This window comes from Notechis scutatus, chromosome 2 (assembly GCF_049901735.1).
Source record: "Notechis scutatus isolate UNSWTSFEM ecotype Mainland chromosome 2, rNotScu1.2, whole genome shotgun sequence".
NCBI classification, from domain to species: domain Eukaryota; kingdom Metazoa; phylum Chordata; class Lepidosauria; order Squamata; family Elapidae; genus Notechis; species Notechis scutatus.
Window position 1 is genome coordinate 175,693,873 of NC_142010.1, and position 24,966 is coordinate 175,718,838.

The 24,966-nt window shown below is 37.1% G+C and overlaps 1 protein-coding gene across 1 annotated transcript in view; it reads right to left on the reverse strand.

The window, feature by feature from the left end:
* LOC113415457 (neuronal acetylcholine receptor subunit alpha-7-like) overlaps nucleotides 1-24,966 on the reverse strand; it is a 92,492-nt gene that overhangs the window by 29,671 nt on the left and 37,855 nt on the right. The window contains exons 3-6 of the mRNA XM_087957451.1: nucleotides 10,374-10,418; nucleotides 9,585-9,694; nucleotides 7,130-7,209; nucleotides 3,360-3,527 (exon numbers count right to left, since the gene is read on the reverse strand). Coding sequence (XP_087813577.1) covers nucleotides 3,360-3,527; nucleotides 7,130-7,209; nucleotides 9,585-9,694; nucleotides 10,374-10,418 — 403 coding nt within the window. The remainder of the gene's footprint in view (nucleotides 1-3,359; nucleotides 3,528-7,129; nucleotides 7,210-9,584; nucleotides 9,695-10,373; nucleotides 10,419-24,966) is intronic.

Here is a 24,966-nt window from a genome sequence, read left to right on the forward strand (position 1 = left end):
ATGATAGATGAATGGATAATATGTTTTGAGCTGAGGCAGCAAACTTGAATTTAGACTTCAAAATTGGAAGGTGGTTTGTACCAGTAGTATTAAACCAATTCCCAGTTTAGGAATAGAAGAGCCCAGCAGAATCTACCCAGTCATTAGTGACTTTGTTCATTCTGTAGATTACCAGGTATCCTATATCAGATCACTTCGATTGTTTTACCCTTTTACTACTTCTTAGAGAAAGTGTGGAGAAGCTGTGGTCCTGTAGAAATTGCTGAATGGCCTTCACCAGCCTATTTATGAGAAATACTGAAAACTGAATTCCTGAATATCCAGAGACCCAAAGCTTATTTAATGTTTCTGTCCCATTCATTTTCAGTAATTCTTGTGAAGACCACAATATTCTAGGAAATAATGTACAAGTACCATCTCTGGATAAATAGTTAGTTTTGTCATGGCACTAATTTTACACTAAGGGCATATGATTGTACACCCTGAAAAATCCATATAAATCTATTAAACAGCCCAAACATATCTAGTGAAGAATTAATCAATGTTCCTTAAAAATTTATCTAAGCATATACAGTAGCCATTACTTTTCCGATCAGTTTCATTATAGAACTGTAAGGTATAATTGACTATTCTTCAATCTCTCTATCAAATTGCAAATAGCAATCAACCATTATTACAATGTTTAGTGATTGAGGTTGTAAGTCTCAAGCTATTTATAGGAGAGCAGATGGAAATTATTTTCTTTGTTGTTGTCTTTGTATAAAGCCAATGCTACTTCTGTTTTTAGTGGTTCTTTCAGCATCCCTCTTTACATATCTTTTTTTGATACTTTTCATCCAGACTATGGATTAAGCAAGCCTAACGGACATGGCTGAAAAAGTTCAATAGCCTTGACAGAAACAGAAGTGCTGTATGAACATCAACTCTGAAAGGGAAAATATGGAGAAGTTCTGAAGCCTAATTTTAACAAGTTGTGACATTGCCAGTCAGCCTTTTTTTAAAAAAATGCATACGACAAAAAGCTCTGCAGCTTTTTTTGGGGGGGAGGGGGGAAATCACCCAAACACCAGCTTTCAGTGTGAGCAAGAAATATATAAATATGCAGGCACTCATAACAAGAAAAAAAATTATCCCTTCCTCCAGGCAGAGCTGAATTTAGCCATAAACTCAACAACCTGAAGATGTCAATATCTGAAGGGGGCCTCCAATATTTCAGATTTTTATTTGCCATGATTTTATTATAATGTCACATATGAAAAGCTCCATAAATTAAGCTCTCCTGTATGGCTGGCATGGCACTGTCTACTTTGATTAAATTAGGCCTTCTTTCAGCTTGTATACACACTTTCTGTTCATAGGGGGTCTTTCTCCATCCCACCCTGGGATTGTTATGCATCTTGGCAGCATTCTTGCCATGTTTACTTGTGTTGTATTCTCTGTAGTCCCTGCCAAATGCAGCCCATAGCTTAGGACCTTTACTATGTTTAAATCCAATCCTGGCTCTTGGCAACAGCTCTGATAAGTGAAGGATTAAATTCCATGATTTTGTTGCGGCACACACATCCACTGCTGTCACAATCGATCAGCTGTAGGAACAGCATAGAAGTCTCAGGCCCACCTCCAAGCCTGTGAATATTTTACATAAGCTGACAGAAGAAATGTTTTCGAATAAAATATGCAAGTTCTTAGGGGTTCAGTTCTTAGGGTGTCAGAAAACTGAAATTATAGTCTGAGCTAAAGCCACAGCAGATGAATCAAAGGGGAAGGATACACTATCACTGTCAAACAAGACACCTCAGATATGTCAGTGCAAGGACCCCTTTTGCAACTCTCTCCTTTCTTAAAAATAAAAACTGTGAAAAAGGGGGGGAAAGTACACTTAGTTTGCAAGGATGGAGAACCTCTTTCTCTTAAGATTGGCTGATCTAAAATTGCTAGCATACGAGCCACCAGCAAAGCATGCTGGGAGTTGTAGTTCAGCAATGTCTGAAGTATTATTGTTTCCCAAAACGATTTTACGGCATACGGGTAGTCCTCAACTTAAAACAGTTCATTTAGTAACCATTCAAAGTTACAACATCACCGAAAAAAAAGCGTTCTTCACACTTATGACCATTATCCCATCCCCATGTGACTTACATTCGGACGCTTGGTAACTAGCTCATTATTATGATGGTTGAGGTATCCCAGGATCATATGATCATCTTTTGCGACCTTCTGACAAGTAAAGTCAACGAGGAAGCCAGATTCACTTAACAACCGCACTGCTGTTTTAACTACTGCAGTGATTCACTTAACAAATGGGGCAAACAAAATCGTAAAATGGGGCAACACTCACTTAACAAATTTCTCACTTAGCAACATATATTCTGGGCTCAACTGTGTTCGTAAGTCAAGGACAACCTGTATATAGTTGGAAAGCAGAGTTAATATATTACGTTTGATTCGGGAAGTGGGGGTTACTGCCAAGGAAGAAAAGTCCAAGTCCTGGATAGGCAGATGGATGGGAGATAAAGCGAGCCAACTGGATAGTCAGTCCTTTTGCTAGAAGGAATCAGGCAATCTGATGTTCCTCTGTTGGATTGGCTACTTGAGATCCTTTGTGTTCCATATCAGCAGGCTTGAAGCCCTGCATTCCTATTGGTCCACAAAGACCGCTACGTGATTGGACAGTCAGGACGGCTGTGATTGGCTCGCTGGGAGTCTACCGCGATTGGATGAAGCCAATCGCGGGAAACTCAAAGCGATGATGTCATTGGCCGCCTATAAGAAGAGCCGCCGCGAGTGCTGTTTTTTACTCAGAACTAGCCTGTTAAATAAAGAGCTGTTGTTCACTTAAGCTGAGTCTCTCGTCTCTATGAGCCCGACCTCCCGAACATAACACTTTGATTCCTTGACCTAGTGGGATATAATTTATGTAACTTATCTCATCTAAGATGAGCAGAATTAGGACTGGGTGGTATTAGTCTGAAAATATATTGGCTGTAGGAAAGCTGGAAAGATTTTATTTTTTTTAATGAAAAACTAACTCCAACTGATTCCATGAAAACTACAAGGGCGTAATCAAGAAATTTTTCCAGAGTTTGACTTGATTTGGAAAAAGTCTTTTATCTTTATCCTAAACTTGGCCTACTTCATTCCATTCTCTCAAACCAGAAGGTGCAGGATCCTAGGAAAGGTGTTACTCAGTGGCAGATGTATGAGTGAAGCAATATTTATCTTACACCTGATACGGAAACACACTGAAGCATGGCTGGAGTAGCATCACAGAAATAGATACATAATTATCCCTCACTAACAGGACTTTAAGAAAATCTTTGATCTGGATTCATTAAGCTTCTTTAAGAAATTCAACATACCTACTAAATCCCATTCACCGTTTGATATGTAGTTAGAAACATCAGCTTCGAGCATTTGCAGATCAAGCAGCCAACCATTGTGTGTCCATGAACCAAATTTCAAATTGCATTTCTGCACATCAAAAGGAAACCAGCGGACATCAATGTAACATGTGCTTTTCAAGATGCCTGCAAGGAAAGCCGACAATGAATTGATGAAGACAAGAGTAAAATGGGATGAAATTGCATTTATATACATTTATCTATATTTACATCAAACATTAAAGGGACCGATGGTTTTAAAGTGTGTCTCAAACTCATCCGCTAATAAATTAAATCTGTTATTTTAAATCCTAGCTACATTCTTTGGAGGAGAGTGTGACAAATGTAAAAGTTAACAGAAGAAATATCTAGAGCAAAGTTTCCCAATTTTGGCAACTTAAAAGACGTGTGGACTTATGGGAGTTGAAGTCCACATGTCTTAAAATTGTCAAGGTTGGGAAATCTTGTATCAATAAACCTCAAAGCAGCTTTGCCTCTGATGCACAGATCTCAAATTCTTCTCCGTAGTAGCATGTATTGATGTGAAGACTGTATATTATCCATTTCATCCTCAGCAAAATTGCTAGCTGTGGAAGTTATTCATACTGTGAAACTAATGTTCTCAATGCAGTTCCTTTCATGCTCTGGCCATTTCATAAGGCTTTTTGAGGATGACCCACAGGGCACTTAGCTCTTTGGTGTTTAAATTTGTTAGTTTAATTTATTAGCTTACTGGTAGGTTCATTTTCAAAGATTTGTAACCCAATAATGTTTTTCAAGTGCTGTGGGTGGGAGTGAAAAATTCCTACTGTAACCTGTTATACTCCATGTCTGGAAGTATCAGGTTGGTCTTCGGATATCACCTTATTTGCCACATGAGAGAAATGCTGGGCTCTGGGAGATTTTGTTTTTCCTGACTCTGAATAATTTGTCACTCAGAAAGACAGAAAGTATCACCAATCTACTTTCATACTTATTGGTCTTAAAACCTAATAATATCCATCTTGGTGACTATCATCAAAATGCAAGCTGACATGAAAAGCATCATAAAAAAAAAAGAAACTAAGTGTTTGCTAGGATTAATGCAGAGTTCTGTTTGAATAATTTTTTTAAAAGAAATAATTATTTTTTACAGGTGAAGTAAAATTTGACTCAGAGTTCTCATATAGAATAGTATAGAATAACAGAGTTGGAAGGGACCTTGGAGGTCTTCTAGTCCAACCCCCTGCTTAGACAGGAAACTCTACACCATTTCAGACAAATGGTTATCCAATCTCTTCTTAAAAACTCCCAGTGTTGGAGCATTCACAACTTCTGGAGACAAGTTGTTCCACTGATTAATCGTTCTAACTGTCAGGAAATTTCTCCTTAGTTCTAAGTTTCTTCTCTCCTTGATTAGTTTCCACCCATTGCTTCTTGTCCTGCCCTCAGGTGCTTTGGAGAAGAGATTGACTCCCTCTTCTTTGTGGCAGCCCCTGAAATATTGGAACACTGTGATCATGTCTCCCCTAGTCCTTCTTTTCATTAAAGTCATGGTGCCCATGCCTGCAGAATGGTAAAAGTTGATCTATATCTTTAAATCAAGATGAATATCTCATTTAAAGATAATTAACATGCATGAATCATTGCTACCAAGGAATTGAGTACTGCTTGTTTCCAAGTAATGTGGGGTCATTGCATCCTAGCAATGCAGCATTGCTTACTTTCTATGGCCAAGGTGCCCAATAATGGCACTGGTTTTCCCTTAGCTGAGCTGCAGTACTGCAGGTGAATCTACTGAAAGAAAATTGCTTAGGAGAGTTTGGCTGCATAAAGGTAAGTGATACATTGGGGCAATGGGATTAAATATCCTTCACTCCATTTGCATTTAAATTGCACTACATAACGCTTTATATAATTGAAGCATGTCTTGGTTCAAAGTACATAAATCTGTCAACACCCAGAATAGTTTTGTCCTCTGTGAAAAATGTGGCAAGATGCTTGTTCAATAAACTTCAGTGGAAGAGTTCAAACTTCAGCGATAAGACATGAGCGGAGTGCCTTAACTGTTTGAAACTGCATTTATAATGCTTGAAACAAAATAACAAACACTCACATTTTAGACCGATATGAATTTTGAATTTTCATTAAAAAAAAAAAAAAAAGTAACACCGTAGCTAAATTTTCTCTTTGGATTTATATCAGCTTCTTAACATCTTTTTCTGCAATAAAATGTTCTCTCTAATTTTGCTTTTCCCTAAGGACTGTCTGCTCTGACATAAATACTTCATGTCTAACCAGCAATTAATATTTATCACACATTCTTTGCCATTTAATTATTCCATCTTTCACTGACTAAAAATAAAAGCAGAAGGGAAAAGAAAACAATGAGATATCTCCAAAATGCTTGACATAAAACAGAGCTCTATAACACTGCAGTCTAGTCAAGACTTAAATTGACTTTGCCATGAAATGCTGGGAGATATCAGCAAACAGGAGATATGTTTAAAGTTTTTCTCTCCCTACAGAAATGAAGTCAGGAATGTACATCCCTCCTTCCACAAGAGGACAGAAAACCCTTCTTCCTGATGGGAAGGAAATTAAATTTTAGGCTGTTTATAAAAAGCCAGCACAATATTTCCAGCATGGGCACAAGACCATTGAACTAGCCTTCCAGTTCAGATACGGTTTTTTTTTCCCCTTCTGTGATATCGTTCATATTCAGTGGGCAGATGGGATCTTTTTTTTATTGCCTCTCTCCTGTCACCATTAGGTTGGAATTTTTACAAATCGAGTAGGTGGTGGCAGGGCTAGCTGACCTCAGCTGGAATTGGAAGCTAAGCACAATCGTCCCTGGGTAATATTTGGTTCTGTGAATTCCAGGACTGCCAGCCAACAGTAGTGTGTGTGTGTGTGTGCGCGCGCGCATGTTGGAACTCTCAGTGTGAGAAATGGATCATAGAGGTAATTGAAAGGTGGGAATAAAAGCTTAACTCTGGCCAGCATCCATGCAACAGTTCTAATCCAGCTCATATGAAACCATATGGTTGAGGAAAGCTGGAACACAAAATCACTGTTCATGATGTATCTGTTCTCCTGATTTGATGTAAAGGTTTGACAGCTTGCAACCCAGTGAAACAAATGAAAGTGAGGGACAGAGAGAGGGAGAGAGAGAGGGAGAGACAGAAAGAGAGAGGGAGAGAGGAAAGAAGACGGGGCGGGGGGGAGAAAGAGAAAGAGAGGGAGGGGGAGAGAGGCTACTTTTAATTAAAAAATATTTGGACCTTTAAAAAAATAACTTTTAGAAGTCCACACGACTTGTCTCCGAATAGATGTTCAAAGGGACTGTGTTACTTTTAGCAACTCCTTAATGTGTTTATTTTGCATAAATTGTGTTTAGATCATTCAAAGCAACCCTTTTGCTCTTTCACCTGAGAATAAATCCCACTGAACAAAGATATGGCTAAGACTGCTTGGCATTTTCATGTTTTTTCTCCACAAAAGAAACCTGAGGACATAATGCATAGCATACTGATAATATAAATTGTGATGGTGGAATAAATGTCATCTTTACAAAAGTTATGCCTGATAGTTGGGTACTTAGTAAAATTCACCCCTATTCACAAGCAAGAATGTTTTTGTGCAGCAGCAATGACAGAATATTCTAATAATGCAGATGTACCCTAAACATTCTAATCTACAGTGCATTCACAGATATTCCTTCCTTCCTGAAGAATTGATTAAAATGCTTATATTAAAAACTCTCTTACCTGGAGGAATATACTGACATGATCCCGAATAATTTACCAAAACATTTGTATGAAATGTTGCATCAAATCTTTCATCTGCACTATAAAATGCATCAGAAACAATTAAATATTGGTTAGAAAAACATAGAAAAATAATACTAATAGCTATTATCATTTGAGTCTTTTTTTTACTAAAAGCATCAATTTTAGCAGAACTATCAGAATACATATCTGATAGTGGACTAGGGAATATAAATTATAAATCGCATGCTTCAGCTGTACACATATAATTTCCCATTCATTATCACATTTTAGTTCTGCAGTGTGTAGCAATTCGAAGAATAAGCTTAAACCACTACGTTACTCAATTAAAACTTCAGCAGATTAATGTTTGAAAGTCATTTTTTTTCTGTGTGGTTGGGACTTGATGGCACTTTTTACTTTCTTAAAATACTTTTCCCTTCGGTACACCGAAACATTAGTCCAAAATTCAAAATGACAATTTAAAAATGTTTCATAATAATAGCATTAGCTTACATCCTACCTTTAACCCTATCAAGCAACATCTGCCTATTCCAATTCCTTGGGGAAGATTCAATAAGGAGGATAAAAAAAGTCAGATGTAGTCTATGCATCTGGCTGACTGTGCAGCCAACCATAATAATGATAACAATATTCACTCTTCTAATTTATGGTAGCTCTCGAAAGAATTCTGTCCTCTCTTAACGGGTGTGTATTTTAATGCCTTTGTTTATGTATCTTTTCTTTTATGTATACTGAGAGCATTTGCACCAAGACAAATTCCTTATGTGTCCAACCACACTTGGCCAATAAAGAATTCTATTCTATTCTATTCTATTCTATTCTATTCTACTCTACTCTACTCTACTCTACTCTATTCTAGGATACAGGTAGTCCTCGATTTACAACAGTTCACTTAGTGACTGTTCAAAGTTGCAATGGCACTGAAAAAAGTGACTGATAGCCCATTTTTCAGAGTTACAACAGTTCCAACATCCCCATGATCATGTGATTAGAATTCAGATGCTTGCCAACTGATGCACATGCATGACCGTTGCTGTGTCCCAAGATCATGTGATCACTTTTTGCGACTTTCTCACAAGCAAAGTCAACGGGGAAGCCACATTCACTTAACAATTGGGTTACTAACTGCAGTGATTCATTTAACAACATAACAACTGAAGCAAGAAAGGTTTGTAAAATGGGGCAAATTCACGTAATAAATGTCTCACTTAACAGCATAAATTGTGGGCTTCATTGTGGTCATAAGTCGAGGACTACTAGTATAATCTTTAGTTAAGAATCACACTGTTTTTATTGATCTGGTGGGTTGTTTTTTACTGTCACAAAGAATAGCATAGCATAGCTTAGCACAGCGTAGGATACTCCGAAGACATCTGTAGTGATTCTTTGATCTGCAAGTGCTTTCCATCTCTAGCTCTCTAGCTCTCAACTTCTTCTCCACTTCTTTCTTTCCATAGATTTGCCTGTTTCCAGACCTTTGCCGAGCCTGTGCTTTAATTTTCTGCAGCTTGTCTTTCCTTTCCTTTGCTATCTCAGATGTCCATTGCCCTGCTGACAGACATTCCCCTTTTGTCTAACAGACACCAGATGAAAAGCATTCCAATAGTTTGTTCTGTAAGTAGCTGAATATTCTGTTCCATTAAACCAGACTAGCCAATTGATAGGCTAGAAAGATTCTGGACAAGAAAAACATTCTCAATATTTGTTGCTTTCCCTTTTTAAGTATTGAATGAAATGGGCTCAGCCACAACAGCCTCTAATGTACTCTGAAAGGAGTAAGAACCAAAGAATTTGATAACTGTTGACCATTACTAAGGGACATATCTAGTGCTGGTCAGCAATGTTCTGATCAATCCTGTTAAGCTTTGGCGGGAATTAAAGTAAAGGTGCTTGAGATCCAACCTGCTCAGAGGAACATGTTTCTGAATTAGAACAAGACCCACCTTAGTTTTTGAGATGTTCACAGTTAGAAAGTGGATGTATACCACTCTCCAATTGTTGTTCCTCTTAACTTGATATTTGGGGGCAGGTTGCCAAAAGGGAAGGGTGACTCTTCAAGTCTACAAGTCCTTCACTGAGCTTTCCTCCATTAAATTATCTAATCTTCTTTTAAAGCCATTCAAGTTAATGGTTGTCATGTGTTTTGTAGTAATTAAGTCCACAGGTTATATGTGCTTTAGAACAGGGGTCTCCAACCTTGGCAACTTTAAGACTTGTGGACTTCAACTTCAAGAATTCCTCAGCCAGCAAAGCTGGCTTAGAAATTCTGGGATTTGAAGTTCACAAGTCTTAAAGTTGCCAAGGTTGGAGCCCCCTGCTTTAGAAGGAAAAGAATTTACCACATTGAATTATTTGATTAAGTAAACTTGAGTAACCACAATACTATTCTGCAAGTTTTTTTAAAAAATTACTTCATACACGATTGCCTTACCTGTTGTACAGAAGAATATCTGGCACCCAAATCTGATCAGATGGAAATCTCAAATTCTGAACTCCTGGATATTCATACTGATCCCATGACAAATAAGCATCGATCCAGCACTATGGAGAAATATATACTGTATTATTTACTAGAGCACCTTAAATGCTGCCACTGTATAAAATAATATGAGGAATCAGTGCCATCATCCTAGGGCAAGGTTTATCTATGAAGATATATATATCAATTTTTATAGATGGAATTGCCAATGTCCTACAGAAAAAGATGATGTAAGATATTTGGGTTCAGATATGCCATAATAATTTTAGTAATTGACTAATATGCAGAGCATTTCTGTTTCAAAACCTTGTTCTTTTTTAAAAAATTACTAATTTTTTTCCTTATTTTCCTGCCCAGAAACTAAGCCCAATCACATAGTTTCGTAGCGAAGCATGGGTATAGAGCTAGTAAGGAATATAGGGAGCTGTACAGGGTAATGTACAGGGCTACAAAATTAGGGGTCAAGGAGAAGGGACAAATTGCAGTGTTCAATTTTCAGCACAAATGGAAGTTTAGCTTCAACATTAATCTGGCTCAAACCTCTTTCAGAAATTACTCAGCTTTCTCTGAAAGCCAAACTATTAATTTCTCTATCCTAAGAATTATAACTAACATAAACTCTAAATAGGCAGGATTTATTTTCTGCTTCAGACAATCTTTTCTCTATCTGGAGAATCTGTTCTTTGGCAAATAATTAAATTCAGCCAGTGGCTCACCCAAAATAAAGGCAAAATTACTCACCATCTGTAGCCATGCATTTGTTATCAAGACCTGGTTCTTTTCATCCTTTAAAAAAATAGGAGGAAAAATCATTTAAATGAGCATTTTTCTTAATTATTTATAAATCAATGGTTTTAAAAGATAGGCTCAAGAGAATTCAGACTGAATACAGGTAGAAACATTCAAGTAGGCTTATTATGGACTGTTTTTATTGCTCTAATTATTAAAAACTTGGCAGAAGAGGGATTGACTCACTGTTTATATGTTAACTGTTCGTATTACTCCTAAAGAGTGGCACAATTCTGCACAGTTCCTGCGTCTTTACAGCAGTGCTTGAAAAATTCATTGGTAATATATTTTAAATCTATAAATGTTATTCCCTGTGTAAGCTTCAAGTCTAAAAGTAGATCACTCTTTAACTCTTTAGGATGAATTGGTGGCCAACCGGGAAATGGTCTTCTTCTGGTTCTAGAATCACAGCAGCTAATATAAAATAAACTTAAGAGATATGAATGCTTTCATACATGTTATATATTATGATTCTTTCTCCCCATTTCTCTTTGCACAATTGTTCTATGACTGCTCTATTTACCACTGCATTTGATTTGTTATATATCCAATGACAGTAATGAAAAGTATTCCTTCAATTAATGGGATTATTTTCCTAGAACATTAAGAAAAAAAATGTTATTAAAATCACACCCTTTTAATAAAGTGTGGGTATCTGTTCCATACAAGTGGGGCCTGTAGCCCAATTGCTGTTGCTTCCCTTTTTTCATAAATAATGCACTTTTGACCATATAAGAACTGACACTTTGAGAATGAAGGTCTCAATGAACAAATGTAAACCATAGAGAACTTTGTATCATTGAGTAGAACATAGAGGTGTGGTTCTATCAATTGATGCAATTTTGCTTCATGGAACACTAAGTGACATTTCCCCCCTAAGCATCTGTTTTAGAAGTTGCCCCAATCTTCCAAAGCAGCTTTTGAGAACCCAGGTTGTTGAGATAGAATGAAAGGAGAAAAATAGTTCAGTACCAAGAGGGGAAGTCTACAAGCATGACATTGGATTTCATTTAGATAACTACATCTAGCTCCCAGCATGATCAGCTAGAAGGGGGAGGGGGAGGAAGAAAAAATCAATTACACTTCCTACAAACTATAATTAAATATATGTAAGTATATTGTTCATTTGGAGTGTGTCAGCATTTCTCTGTTACAGAATCCAGTCAATATTTATTAAATCCTTACCTAGAGGTTATTACACCATGACATTGGGATAAACAAACAAGAAACAAAAATGAAATAAACAGCATAGGAGCAGCATAAAAATGAATCCATTCTACAATTTATTAAGTTTACTGGTTTCAATAAAAGTATACAGTAGATGCATAAACATTATCTCTTTGTGAAGAAAATGGAAGATACATTCTGAATGCAGGAATGAAGATATAATACATAACCCCTACATAATTCACAAGATCAGGGGTGCCAAACTCAATTTCATTGAGGGCTGCATCAGGGTTGTGTTTGACCTCGGGGTGCTGTGTAGGTGTGGCCAGGGTGGCTGGGCTGGACGTGGCCCCGTTTTTGGCCAGGACGGCCTCCTGCAGTCCTCCGCTAGAAAAAAAACGGAGCTTGGGGGACCATATGTGCCCCCCCAAGCTCCTTTTTTGCTGGCAGAGGGCTACAGTAGGCCGTCCCAGCCAAAAACTGAGCCTGGGAGGACCACGCATGGCTCTCCTGAGCTCTGTTTTTTCTGGCAGAGGCACCACGTGCTGGTCCTTCGCTGTTTCCAGGGCAGCCCCATGGGCCAGATCTAAGTACCCCATGGGCTGGATTTGGCCCGTGGGCCTGGAGTTTGATACCCGTGCACAAGATCATGCACAGTAGTCATCGACCCATTAGGATTCTGCACAGTGTTGACACTATCTTTATTGCTTATCCTCTTCTCATCTTAAGTCCACAATATATTCAAATATTACACTCAATGGGGAACTTGAAGGTATATTTTCAATTTGGCAGCATCAAAGATATCTTCTTCATCCCTATCAACACTCTTTCATCCAAAAGGTTTCCATGAATCCAGAATTCCAGGCCTCGTCAAAGAAGCAGTGAGATTCCTGAGTGCTTTACTGAAGAAACAGCGATTTATTCATTTAACTTGTATAGCCATTCAACAAGTGACTCTGGGAAGTGAACCATCTCAAAATAAGTTGAAAACAATTCCTGCTACAAATGTAAAAATTAAAATACACAGCAGCCAAAGAAGATATCATAATTGACAGTCAATAGCACTGCTTGGATATGAGGCCCTGAATTTGTAAAGGCCCAGGCATGGAAGTAGCTCTTCAAGATGTTATAAAAGGCCAGCAGGGATGAAGGTATCCTAATTTTCAAAGGAAGAATGTTCTCCAAAGTGGGTGCTAAAGACACACTACTTGGGCCATGCCAACTGGCATTCCTTAGTCAGTGGGATCCAAAACATGTCTATCTTCTGGATCAAATCAGATGAATAAAAATAACCAGAGAAAGAATACACTGACATTTTAAAACATCCCATTCTTCTCTCCAGAATTCTAACACTAGATTAAGTTATAATTCAATTACTATTTATTGCAATAGAACAGTGTTTCTTCTCCTACCATATCTCAAAGTTAGCTTACTCTTTCAAAACTAAAACTAAAATAATAATAAAATGCATATACTTATTTTCGTATCGAATCACTTCAGTTTTATTAAGCATTGATTCACTTAGGAGCCACTTTCATTGATAATGGCAGCATGATTTGAAATGTTGATGTATTCCTTTTTACCACTGCCAATACTAATTTTTACAATAAAATCCTTTTATCATTCTTTCCAGCATTGCTCATTTCTTGATAGTAACAGCTCCTTCTTCAAGAAAATAAAAGTCCTTGTACTGACAGTTTCAAGGGAGCTGGGGGATTTCAGAATGAAAATCTACTTCTCATTGAAATTGAGCCTGAACACTATTCAATCTTTAGGAGAGCTTGTAAAATTCAATATTCCTCCCACACAAATATAAGCAAATCCTTGTGGATGCTTATTTTATTAGATTTGTGCCACTTTTCCACATTAAAGGTATCCAATGTTACAAAATCCATATTTAATTTGGGGAGGGGCGTATTTGATTTTATGCCAATAAATCATGCTGGGGCTTCCTATTGGTGGAGGCCGTATTGTTGGAGAAAAACGGTACCATATCTCAAAGTTAGCTTACTCTTTCAAAACTAAAACTAAAATAATAATAAAATGCATATACTTATTTTCGTATCGAATCACTTCAGTTTTATTAAGCATTGATTCACTTAGGAGCCACTTTCATTGATAATGGCAGCATGATTTGAAATGTTGATGTATTCCTTTTTACCACTGCCAATACTAATTTTTACAATAAAATCCTTTTATCATTCTTTCCAGCATTGCTCATTTCTTGATAGTAACAGCTCCTTCTTCAAGAAAATAAAAGTCCTTGTACTGACAGTTTCAAGGGAGCTGGGGGATTTCAGAATGAAAATCTACTTCTCATTGAAATTGAGCCTGAACACTATTCAATCTTTAGGAGAGCTTGTAAAATTCAATATTCCTCCCACACAAATATAAGCAAATCCTTGTGGATGCTTATTTTATTAGATTTGTGCCACTTTTCCACATTAAAGGTATCCAATGTTACAAAATCCATATTTAAAAATAGCACAAATAAATATTTTTACCTTTGCCATCTACCGTATATGGAGGTTATAGCCCAGAGCAGTCAAAACAACAAGCAACAATAACTATCAGCTGTATATGTAAGCTGTTTTATTTTAACAGAAATGTTCTCAGCAATTAATGGAAATCTTGGAGAGATCCTCTCTAAAAAGTTTCAAAAATAACAGTTTCCCACTATGGTAGTAGGAATTCACACCTCATCTGGTTTCCCAGCTTCTGAAGGCAACCTTCTCTTGCTTGAAGTCAAGGCAACTTAACAATCTGTCCCATTGTTCAGAATTGCTTGAAGGGCCAGTTTTGACCTGTTCCCCTACACAGTAAGGAACTTAAGTCCAGGCATAGAATCAGAATTTTCAAACAAAGGGAATGAAATCACAGTTCTGCACACACACTTCAGAAATGAAAAAAGACCAGCTACGGTTTCTGTCACAATATAGCAATCTTTAAAGGAAAACCCTATGCATTTATTATCTGCAAAGGTCACTATGAATATGTGAAGGGTTCTTCCATATTTATCCATATACTTTCCTTCATTTGAAAACAGTTTTTTATTTCCATCAAAATCCCTATGCATTTACTACACTTTACTAATCTTTGCAATTCCCTACACTCTTTTAACATATTTCTTGAACTTTCTTTACACACACACACACACACCTCAAACCTTCATTTTTGACAACAAACCTTCTCCCATATGCATTTTTCTTGTTCACAGCTTCTTTGTTATTCTACCAAGTGTCTTTTAGTGGAGTTCTACATACTTCTGGGGCATTCTATAGTAGCATTATTTTCACTCTGTTCCAAGCAGGTTCTACATTTCTTGATATTCCCTTTTCATTTAACAAAACCAATAGCATTTGGGCTTATGTACTACCCCATAATGCTTTACAGCAATCTCTAGGCATTTGCAATGTTTTGTATGTTTTGTAAAAAGGTTGGGGATCCCTGTTGTAAACTGTTTACAATGTTTGGATATTGACCCAACAATCTAGGTCTTCATTTTACTGATGAATGGAAGGCTGATTCAACCTTGAGCCCATCAGAATTGAATAAAGTTTGCCTGCAGTACTGCATTTTAATTCTGCCATCAGTGATTAAAATTTATTTGTTCCTCTCTAGGCTCTCTCAAATTATTCCTTTTCTTCCATGCCCATTTTTTCCAAGATCCCTCTAGACAATGCCAAGTAATGATCCGTACAAATGATAATAATTCAGAGTCTCTCGTTACCCTTGTAGCCTTCATTAAAGCTCTCAGACTTTTATCATAAAGAATCAAAGCAGTCTTGCTTTTAGAATTATGTTCATTCTGTTGTCATCTATACGTATAAAGTTGTGATTTAAAACATATTGTTTCTAAGCATATGTGCATCAATCACTGTTTTCATTTATCCTTGGATCTATTAAAAACTAATGATATTTTCTGTAGTCTCTCCTCTCCCACCTGTATGTAATGCATGCCATCTAAACCTGGATCATATTCATTCAGCATGTTACAAATGTTTCCCCAAAGTGACCACTTGTTCTTCCAGATAATACTACTATTACCAACCTGTAGATTCCTACTTTCATAACACCGGTAACAACCTAACAGTCCCCTATTCATATTTTCTGACATTTCTTTTCAGCCCTTTCATTCATCATGGAACCTATTTCTTTCAGATCAGTTACTTTGATTAATTTCAGGGGGTGGGGAATGTGTTTTTTAAAAAGGCTATGCTACACTGGAAAAGAAAGTGAGTTGGATATATATTTTCTTGAATCCATAGACTAATAATCAACATTTGTATATTTCACTGGAGAGCCTCTGGCACACCAGTTTTTGCTGCATATGAACTTACAGTAACCCCAGCAGTGTAGCTGATGGATGTTGAAAGATAAATCTTGGCAACATCTAGAGAGCCGCAAGTATAGGCCTATTAAATATACTTGCAATAATTCTTGAACGATAGATCTGTAGGTATGGTGCTATAGTGCATATGGGTAACTGAGACTGTCTTATTTAAATTTCATTTATTTGTATAATTGGAGACAGCAAACTGATGGATAACCATGTGCGAACATCTCCATGGGCATGGTCCTTTGTGGTAGTGGAGGCAGCATTAACAGAGTGCATTAAATAAATTTACAGTATCGAAGGCTCTAGAGACCAAGTCTTCCATAACAAAATAAAATGATATTTAATGACTAATTTCTAGAGATAATTTTTTTCCAACCAGAAGTGTTCCAAGAAATCAGGGAGATCACCCTTTGTCTCTTGCCAGGTCAGTACGATGATTGGCTGCAAAATTGGACCCACTGTTCTGGTGAAGGAGGTTCTTTCTGGAGGGATCAATTTGTTGCATTGGGCAGCCTGGTTCACATTACATGGAAATGGGGGCACCCAAGTGATTCCATGCATACTGATGGTGGAGCATGAGGTTAAAGGTCCTTTGGAAGCTATTTGGGGGTAGAAGAAAATTGTGAGGCTTTTAGTGGCAAAAGCAGAACAGGGCAATAGAGATGAAATTATTAGATTAGGTGATAAATATTTCCTATGAGTTCTTCAGCTTGAGCTTTATGGCCACTGTTAATTTGCCTGGAGCGAGGCTGTGTGGCAAGAGGGAATAAATCACATGTAGAAGAAACACCAATGCTTATAAAATATTAAAAGTTTGATTTGGAGTGATTGATGAAACAGGTTTGCAATGGAGAACACTCAGTCAAACCAGAGCTGTTGGTTACCCATTATACTACCTCCTGCATTCTAGCTGCCTCTACCAGCTGTGACAATAAGGACATCTTATTTGTACCATTGCCTGGTGTCCATGAAATGGGGGAGATGCTGATGGATAATTCATCTTGATTTTCAAGAACTTGGATCAGGGAAAAGTTGGTGCACAGATGTTAAAAGAAGTATCCATTTGAGCTTTTTCTTTTTTTCAGGATTCCCTATTTCCATCGGAAGGTCGAAGTTATCTTAATCAATGAAACTGAACCTTGGCCATTTCTCTGTTGGCCTTAATTGCCATTTTGCGTTATGGGCAAGGCTGGAGTCTTTAGTTAGATGCACTAAAGCAACAAAGGGCTGGTCTGTCTCCTGGATCAGCTTCATTGCTTGCACAAGACCTTCAATTTTAGATAATATCCCTGACTGTTCATTTTTAGCCATTGTGCTCTAGGACTTAATCAGGTCACTTTCAAAAGGACTAAGTGATGTTTTTCTTATGCTGGCAGAGCATTGAGCTACACCCCCTGTTGTCAAAGATAGAGATAAGATAGATGTTTGGCAGCCATCCATGTTAAACACAGCATTTTGTATTCCGTATTTAGAAGAGGTCTCACAATTTGACCAACAAATATCCAGATGGAGAAAATTCCAGAGTTTTTCAGGAAGGTCCTCATTTTTTTACATTAATGATAATAGAGTTGTTGAAAAACAGCTGAACTCTTTGGTGCACTTGGCACATGGGGTCAAGATAGCCAAATATAACATTATAATTAAAAATGGTCTTCCTTTATCACATAGGTTGCTTTCTTTAACAAATCTTTGATGCCATAATTCGAAGATCTATCTTTTGCAAGTCATTTGAGAACATTCAAATGCTTGTCATATGCTGGCAGGTGATTTTAAAGACTTGGTGCTAATCATCAGGCTCTCTCTTCTTATGTTTGCAGTCATATTTTTTTCCAAAAAAGGGCCACACTGGAGACCAATTGCACCACTTTAAGGATAAGGATGTGAACAATGCTGGGTAGTGTTGATCATGCACCACCAGAAAATTTAGGTATTGCATCAAAATGATATGCAAACTCTTATTAAGATACCTAAGACTTAAATATTAGTATTGTGCCCAGTTTTAGCACAAGAGTTCAACAAAGACATTGGAGCAAATTAAATGAGGCCTACCAAGACACTGGTGAATCTATGAATGAAATCCTATGAGGAATAGCTAAAGAATGTGGGAGTGTTTAGCCTACAAACTGGCAGGAGACATAACAGCAATTTCCAAATATTCTCTATTCACTAAAGGTAAGGACCAGATGGGATTTCCCCTTTCAACATTGGATGCTACCAAACAGTCCTTACTGATAGAACATCAAAGAATAAGAAAACAAATTGTTCTTGAGCAGGGGTGGGATTCAAATTTCTTAACAACCGGTTCTGTGGGTGTGGCCTAATTTGTGGGTGTGGCTTGGTAATCATGTGACTGGGTGGGCATGGCTTGCTGAATTGGCATGGGTTGGTGGTTATGTGACTGGGTGGGCATGGCTTGTATGTAAATATTACAAATATTTATGTAAACATTGACTTTTTTTTATAAAAAAGAGCAACTTTTACCCAAAAGCAGGCAAAGCAAGCAGGCAGATTGAGTTGCTCACAGAATCACAGGTTCACTTAGAGATCTATCTATCTGCCATCGGCTAGCTCAGTCTGTCACATAAAATTTGCTTGCAAGCAAACTCATAAAATTTGCTAGCAAGCAAACTCACAAAATTAACTCACAACACACCATGTTTGTAAATATTGAAATTTTTATTAAAAAAGAGCAACTTTTACCCCAAAGCAGGCAAAGCAGGCAGGCAGATTGAGTTGCTCACAGAATTACAGATTAACTTAGACATCTATCTATCTGCAATTGGCTACCTGAGTCTGCACTGAAAAGCTTCAGTCCTAAGGAAGCTTTGGCTCTGCTTTTAGATTAGCTAGAAAGCAAGAAATTCAAGGATTTCCTGCTTTCTAGCTAATCTAAATCTCCTAGCAGAGCAGAACAGCTAGTGGTTGGGGAGTGGGGAAGGAAAAATAGCAACTTACCAAACCAAGCAAGTTGGATGGCTCGCATGCCAGGTAAGGAGTGAGTGGCAGGGAGGGGAGGGGCCAGCCAGTGGAGAGACTTGCCGGTTCTCTGAACTGGGGACAATCGTGTGTGCAGCATTTGCAAGAAATCATCAGCTGTGCCACCTGGACAGATGACAAGCGCTGCACTTGGGTGCGCAGCGTTTGAAAATCCTCTTGTTTCCTGCTTTTTCAACCTCAACTGTGCCGCACAAAGCAGCTGAGGAGGGAAAAACAGGGAATAAAGAACAGCCTAGAGCCCGGGCAGGTGGGTGGGCCAAACACCAAAACGATTCGATGTCAGCTGCTCTTCACAGCTACAGGTTCTATAGAACCGGGCCGAACTGGTAGCATCCCACCCCTGTTCTTGAGCATAAAACTTAGTGCTTGAGAACTGCAAGCTTCAAAGCCCTGTTGCTCCCTCAGCCCTTCTAATCTAAGCCAGACATTAGTTGAAATTAATTCTCTCTCATTGGCATCAATGGAGGAGTTAAACCAAAAGAAGAAAAAGAAAAGAAAGTACAAGTGTCCCTCTTTCCTTCCACTTTGACAAATTCATCACTTAACAAAGCTTTTAATGTCCTTGAAGTGTTAGAACTGTGTTAGAACTCTTCACAAGATCAGTTCAGATTGCCTTGTCTAGGATCCTTATTTATTGCCACTCTCTTGCTGCAGTGCAAGTTCCCTTATTCTCTAGAAAAAAAAATTACCTGTTATTAATTTCTCTACTAAAATAACAAATAAATTTCTGGGAATGACTGAAAGGCCAACCGCATTACAGTCCTCGTGGTCACATATTCACATGATTCAGGGATTTCAGTTTCAGAACTGTTTACCATTCCACGGTTTGCTTAAAAAACATCAGGAAGCCAAAAAAAAAAAAGTTTAGTTGTGACTTCCATTTGTAGATTGAAAAGAGGGCAGTAGCATTTTAAATACACAAAACAAGCTGTTTGCACACTCAGCTAGAAATCATCAACTGGCAAGTCATAGAAACAGGATGCTGGGTAGTGATGAGGTATCTGGCTAGCAATGAACCATTTGTGAGTAACCCTTTGACCAAACCACAAAGTTCTATGATAGAAGAGAGATTCTAAAAAATAAGCAATATTCTCAGAAGAGATCTTAGATAAGTTTTATGGGTATCAATTTGAAGCATGCAGGAAACATGTAACACCAACCAAGTGACTAAAGATTCTAAGCAGTGTATTAAATATTACATACGTATTCTCTTAGTGGCTTATGACTTATCATTTTAAGTATTTAAGTACCAAAATCTGCAGATGCTGCAATGAAGGAAATGAGACATCGGTGGTTATTCTAAAGTATTAATTATTTAATGCGACTGGTGGCACAAAATGAGAGAAGATTGCAAAAATTAAAAATGAAAAGAACTGGATTAGTATTTTTCATAAACATGGAAATAGATGATATCATTCTCTTCATTCAAGGACAAGAAAAAAGTGTGGCTTAAACAAGAGAAGCTTAAATATCAGGAAGAATTTTTACATTTTATCATGCTTGGTACATATGTAAAAAAAACCTAGAAAATGTTGGATTGAAATACATACACTGATTTGGAGGATTTTAAAGATTAATGTACAAATGAGACCAGAGGAATTTCTTTTGGGACTGATGGACAAACAGTTGAAAAAATGTAATGGTACTTTGTTTTTGTATGTGATAGCTGCAGCAAGAGTATTGTATGCATAGATGGAAAAACTCAGCAATACATACAAAGGAGGAATGGTTAGTGAAGATGATTGTACCTGTTGAAATGATCAAACTGATTAGAGAAAAGACAATGTCTGCATCTATTGCTGATTGGAAACCTTTAGAAACTTTTTGTAGTGTTGGAAAAAAATATTCATCTGGTTCAGTTCCAAGCTGGAGAAAAGCACTGGAGACAAAATGGTGGTTGATTGGAAAGAGGATCCATTTACTGATGTACAGAACCACCAAGGTTTGTGGTTCTGGTGCAGCTGACAAAATGGAGTTGAGAGTGGGGTTTTTTTATACCTTCTTTGGGCTTTGTATTTGAGCTTCCTGTTCCTGTGCAAGAACCTGTCCTTTAATATTCTATTGGCTGTTGTCAGATTCCTATGGGTCATGTAGAGGTTATGTAGGGGTCATAGAAATCGCTATAGGCAAAAGAGGAAATGAGAATCCTAAGTGCTTGTCTGAGCTAATTTTGTCAACCTTTTATGTGTTGCTTATCTGGGTTTCTGTCTTGATCCAGTCTTTCTGAATGGATTATCAAATCTGCATTTCTAAAAGCTAACCTTGGTTTCTCCTTGGGGCAGGGAAACTGAGGCTGGTTTCTGAATAGGCTGGCCCAGTCTTTCTGAATGGGCACAAAATATCTGCTGTGGGCTATTAAGAAATACTGAGTGTGCTTTCTGTCTTTAAAAAATGTTTCTCCATTAGGGAAATATAATATTCTGCCTTTTTAATATTTCCCAACATATTTCATTCTTCTGGGAATGGGTGATAACTTTCTACAGTGGAAAATTGAAAAAAAAATGCTCTCATGATTTATGTTTTTGATGGTTAGATCGGCTAAATTACAGAAAGGAGAGACATGTTGTAACAGAAAGAAGTAAATTTATAACTGTACTAAATAAAGAAGTGTAAAGAAGAAGGGAATACAGTTCTTTGTATCTTTTTTGTTTTCTATTTTTGTTTTCTTTTATTTCCTTTCTTGTACTTTTAGCTTTCTCTTTGATTTCTTTCTTTTTCTTTTTTCTTTCTTAATTTTTATTAGTTTTATTAGAATTTTATTATTAAAAAGGAACACTTTTCTAAAGATAGACTCAGAAAATGAAGAAAATTGTCAAGAGGCTATGGAATTCCATCAGTTGAAGATTAGATAAAGAATATTTGGAGCGTTCTGGGTTTATTAAATGTTGATATCAATCCTTTTCAGGACTGCAAAGGCAATCCAGATAATGCATTTATTGTAAGTAAGCAAAGTGGAGCATCACTGTTTATTTTGTTCTATTACATGATGGCACAATATATAAATATTATGCTGAACAGTCATACTTGCTATGCATTCCTATATATTTAGGATAGCCATATCTCAACAATAGGGTATGTCCTTTGCAGGCAAAAAAGTCCCAATTCAATTCTTGGCATCTCATGATATTGCTTGCATCTCATAGTAGAGTTGAAAACCTAAAATTGCTGAGAGCTGTTTCCAGTATACAGTATTTTTTTTAATAGATAGATACACATTCTGACCAGTGGTGGGATTCAAATTTTTTTACTACCGGTTCTGTGGGCGTGTCTTGGTGGGCGTGGCAGTGGAAGGATACTGTAAAATCTCCAGTCAGAGGTGGTATTTGCCGGTTATCCCAACTACTCAAAATTTCCGCTACCAGTTCTCCAGAACTGGTCAGAACTTTTTCTGACTTTTCCTGCGTGCACCCATCTATCCATCCTCCAAGCCTACAATTAGACCTATCGTAAGACTTTTTAACACACCACACGTCACATATGCCTAGCATCCCTTGTATGCTGGAATATAAATTATGAGAAGTGTGCAGATATTCGTTATAAAGGATTTTGATATATTTTTCATAGGTTACATAGATTTCAGGCGTCAAAAACAGACTAGCTCAACCCACCCCAAAAAAATATCTGTAGGTGTTACAGCTAGGTGGTAAACCAGAAATTGCTGTTTAAAATGAGATCAGGAATGTCCTGTAATATTGGAAATTCACTGAAAATGACAAGCTTGCAACACTGAGCTATTTGGACAGGTATGTGGAGAGACAGACTACATTTGCAGTGCAGTAACTAGAAAAGACATCTGCAGTTCAGTGATCAGACAAGCTCTCCCCCACCACACACACACACCCCACCCTAACCTATGTTTTTGCCCAAGTCAGTATTCTGGGCATGTCTCTCAGTTACTAATGTCATATGCAGTCTTACAGTTGGCACTGTGCTTTGTGGATGGCTAATTCTGCTGCTAATTCTTCATCATACCAGATGAAGAGAGTAGGTAGAGGCTGACTGGAAAAACGGAAGCCCCGAGAAAGGGGTAATGATGCAGCAGACAGGCTCCTTATGAGCAAGTCCTTTGGGTTCAATAAAACAATGGATCAATTCATTTTTCGTACTTTTATCTGCAAGTCAAGTACACCTATTTACTGTACTCCAGGCTGACCCATTGCTATATGTAAATTATATGCTCATCAGGAAGTAACAATTAAAATGGAACATGGAACAATGATTAGCTCAAAATTAGGGAAGGGCCCACTTTGTATCTAGTCATCTTATTTATCAAATCTATTATGCAGAAGGTATCATCAGAAACATTAAGCCGGAAGGAACAGAAAATGGAATTAAAGTTGCTGGAAGAAATGTTACTGGTCCCAGTTATGCTGATAGTATCATCTTAGTGGATGGAAATGAGGAAGACTTAGGGTGTCCCATGTTGACAGTATAAGATGAAACTGCAAAAAGCACTTTGATACTTTATACAGTATATTTAAAAAAAAAACACCAAAAACCAAAAGTTTATATCAACTGCTACTGCCAATCAAAAACTGAAGAATTAGCGGAAGTAGTAACAGATTATTTTTCTGAACTGAAAAATCCACATGGAAATACTACAACAAGCTATATAATAAGACACATAAAATATTCCATGATAGATAAAGTAGACAGCTCCCAAGACGTATTAATTATAAAGCTGAAGCTTAAATATTTTAAACACACAATGCAGAAGTAAGAGTCTATAGAGAGGATCCTGATGCCTGGAAAAACTCAAGGCAGTATCAAATGAGGTTGGCACAAAATGCTAGATACTATTATTGGTATCACAAGCATGAACTTAAAGGAACTCAAAAGAACAGTTATTGACATACAAGTGACTGAACAACTGAAGAAGAAGAACAAATGCAACTGACAGATCTGTATGGAAAGAATTTTGGGTTCAATGAAGCATTGAACTTGAACTTTGGGGTTTCAATGAAACAAGAACAGTATATCGTCCAGTGGCAGGAATTACATCAGAATAATTCCTTAGATGTGCTTGACTTATGTTTATTCTTTTCCTCCCAACCAAACTTTCCAAGCTTCATTGCCTCTTTGTCCTCTGGAATGCAGCCCTTCCCTCCCAGGTATCCAGGCCACATTCCATCACAGATAATATGAAAATACATGTTTTTCAGCAATATGAAAATACATGTTGAAGCCTGGGAATATTTTTCCTATCTTTTTTTTATTTGAAGAACCTATCAAAAAGAAAAATAAGGGATTTTTGTTGCTAATTTTAACTTGTGATAACCAGAAACATTTCCTTCTCATCCTTTTCTAACTGGAGAGTTTCCATCTTCTCAGATTGTGTACATCATCACGTTCTAAGAGGAATATTTCTATGTACATAGTAAATCATTTAGTTTTTATATAGGGATATTTATTTCCCTATTTATTTAAAGTTGCCAATATCTCAGGCATCTCAATCTATCCAACTCCTTCTCTGAAAAAAGAATTGTTTTCAATAAGCAGGAATAATTTCAAGAAACTAAAGAAGTACTTTGATTTATCTAACATTTGAAATCCTTAATACTACTGAATGTAGTAATGTAAGTATTGGAAATCAAACAGAACAAAAGTCTCCTGGAAGAAATTTGATGAAACTATTAATTTTGCATTAAAAATGTAGATCATATTTTTTTAAAAAAAACATCATCTTTAAACAGGTTTAACTCAGTAAACAATTGCACTGAAGAACATAATTAAATCCATTTATGCATACAACTTCAGGCGAAGGCAGTAATTTTTCACTTTGAAAATTGGTAGTCAGCATATAAAAACTGTCATCTTGCTTGTTTTTTAAGCCAACCAGTAAATCAATTGCTATCTTCTCTGATCTTCAGACATTGCAATCTTGACATTTATGTATCTCTTTTTTTTTCTAGAGAGGATTTTTTTTATTCTTTCCAATGCGAAGAAATGTTAGGGAAAAAGTATGTAAAATAGTTCAGGACTCTGAGCTCTGTTTTCAGGACAGAGCAGAATAACTCTGAGAAAATTTATCAGGATGGAACT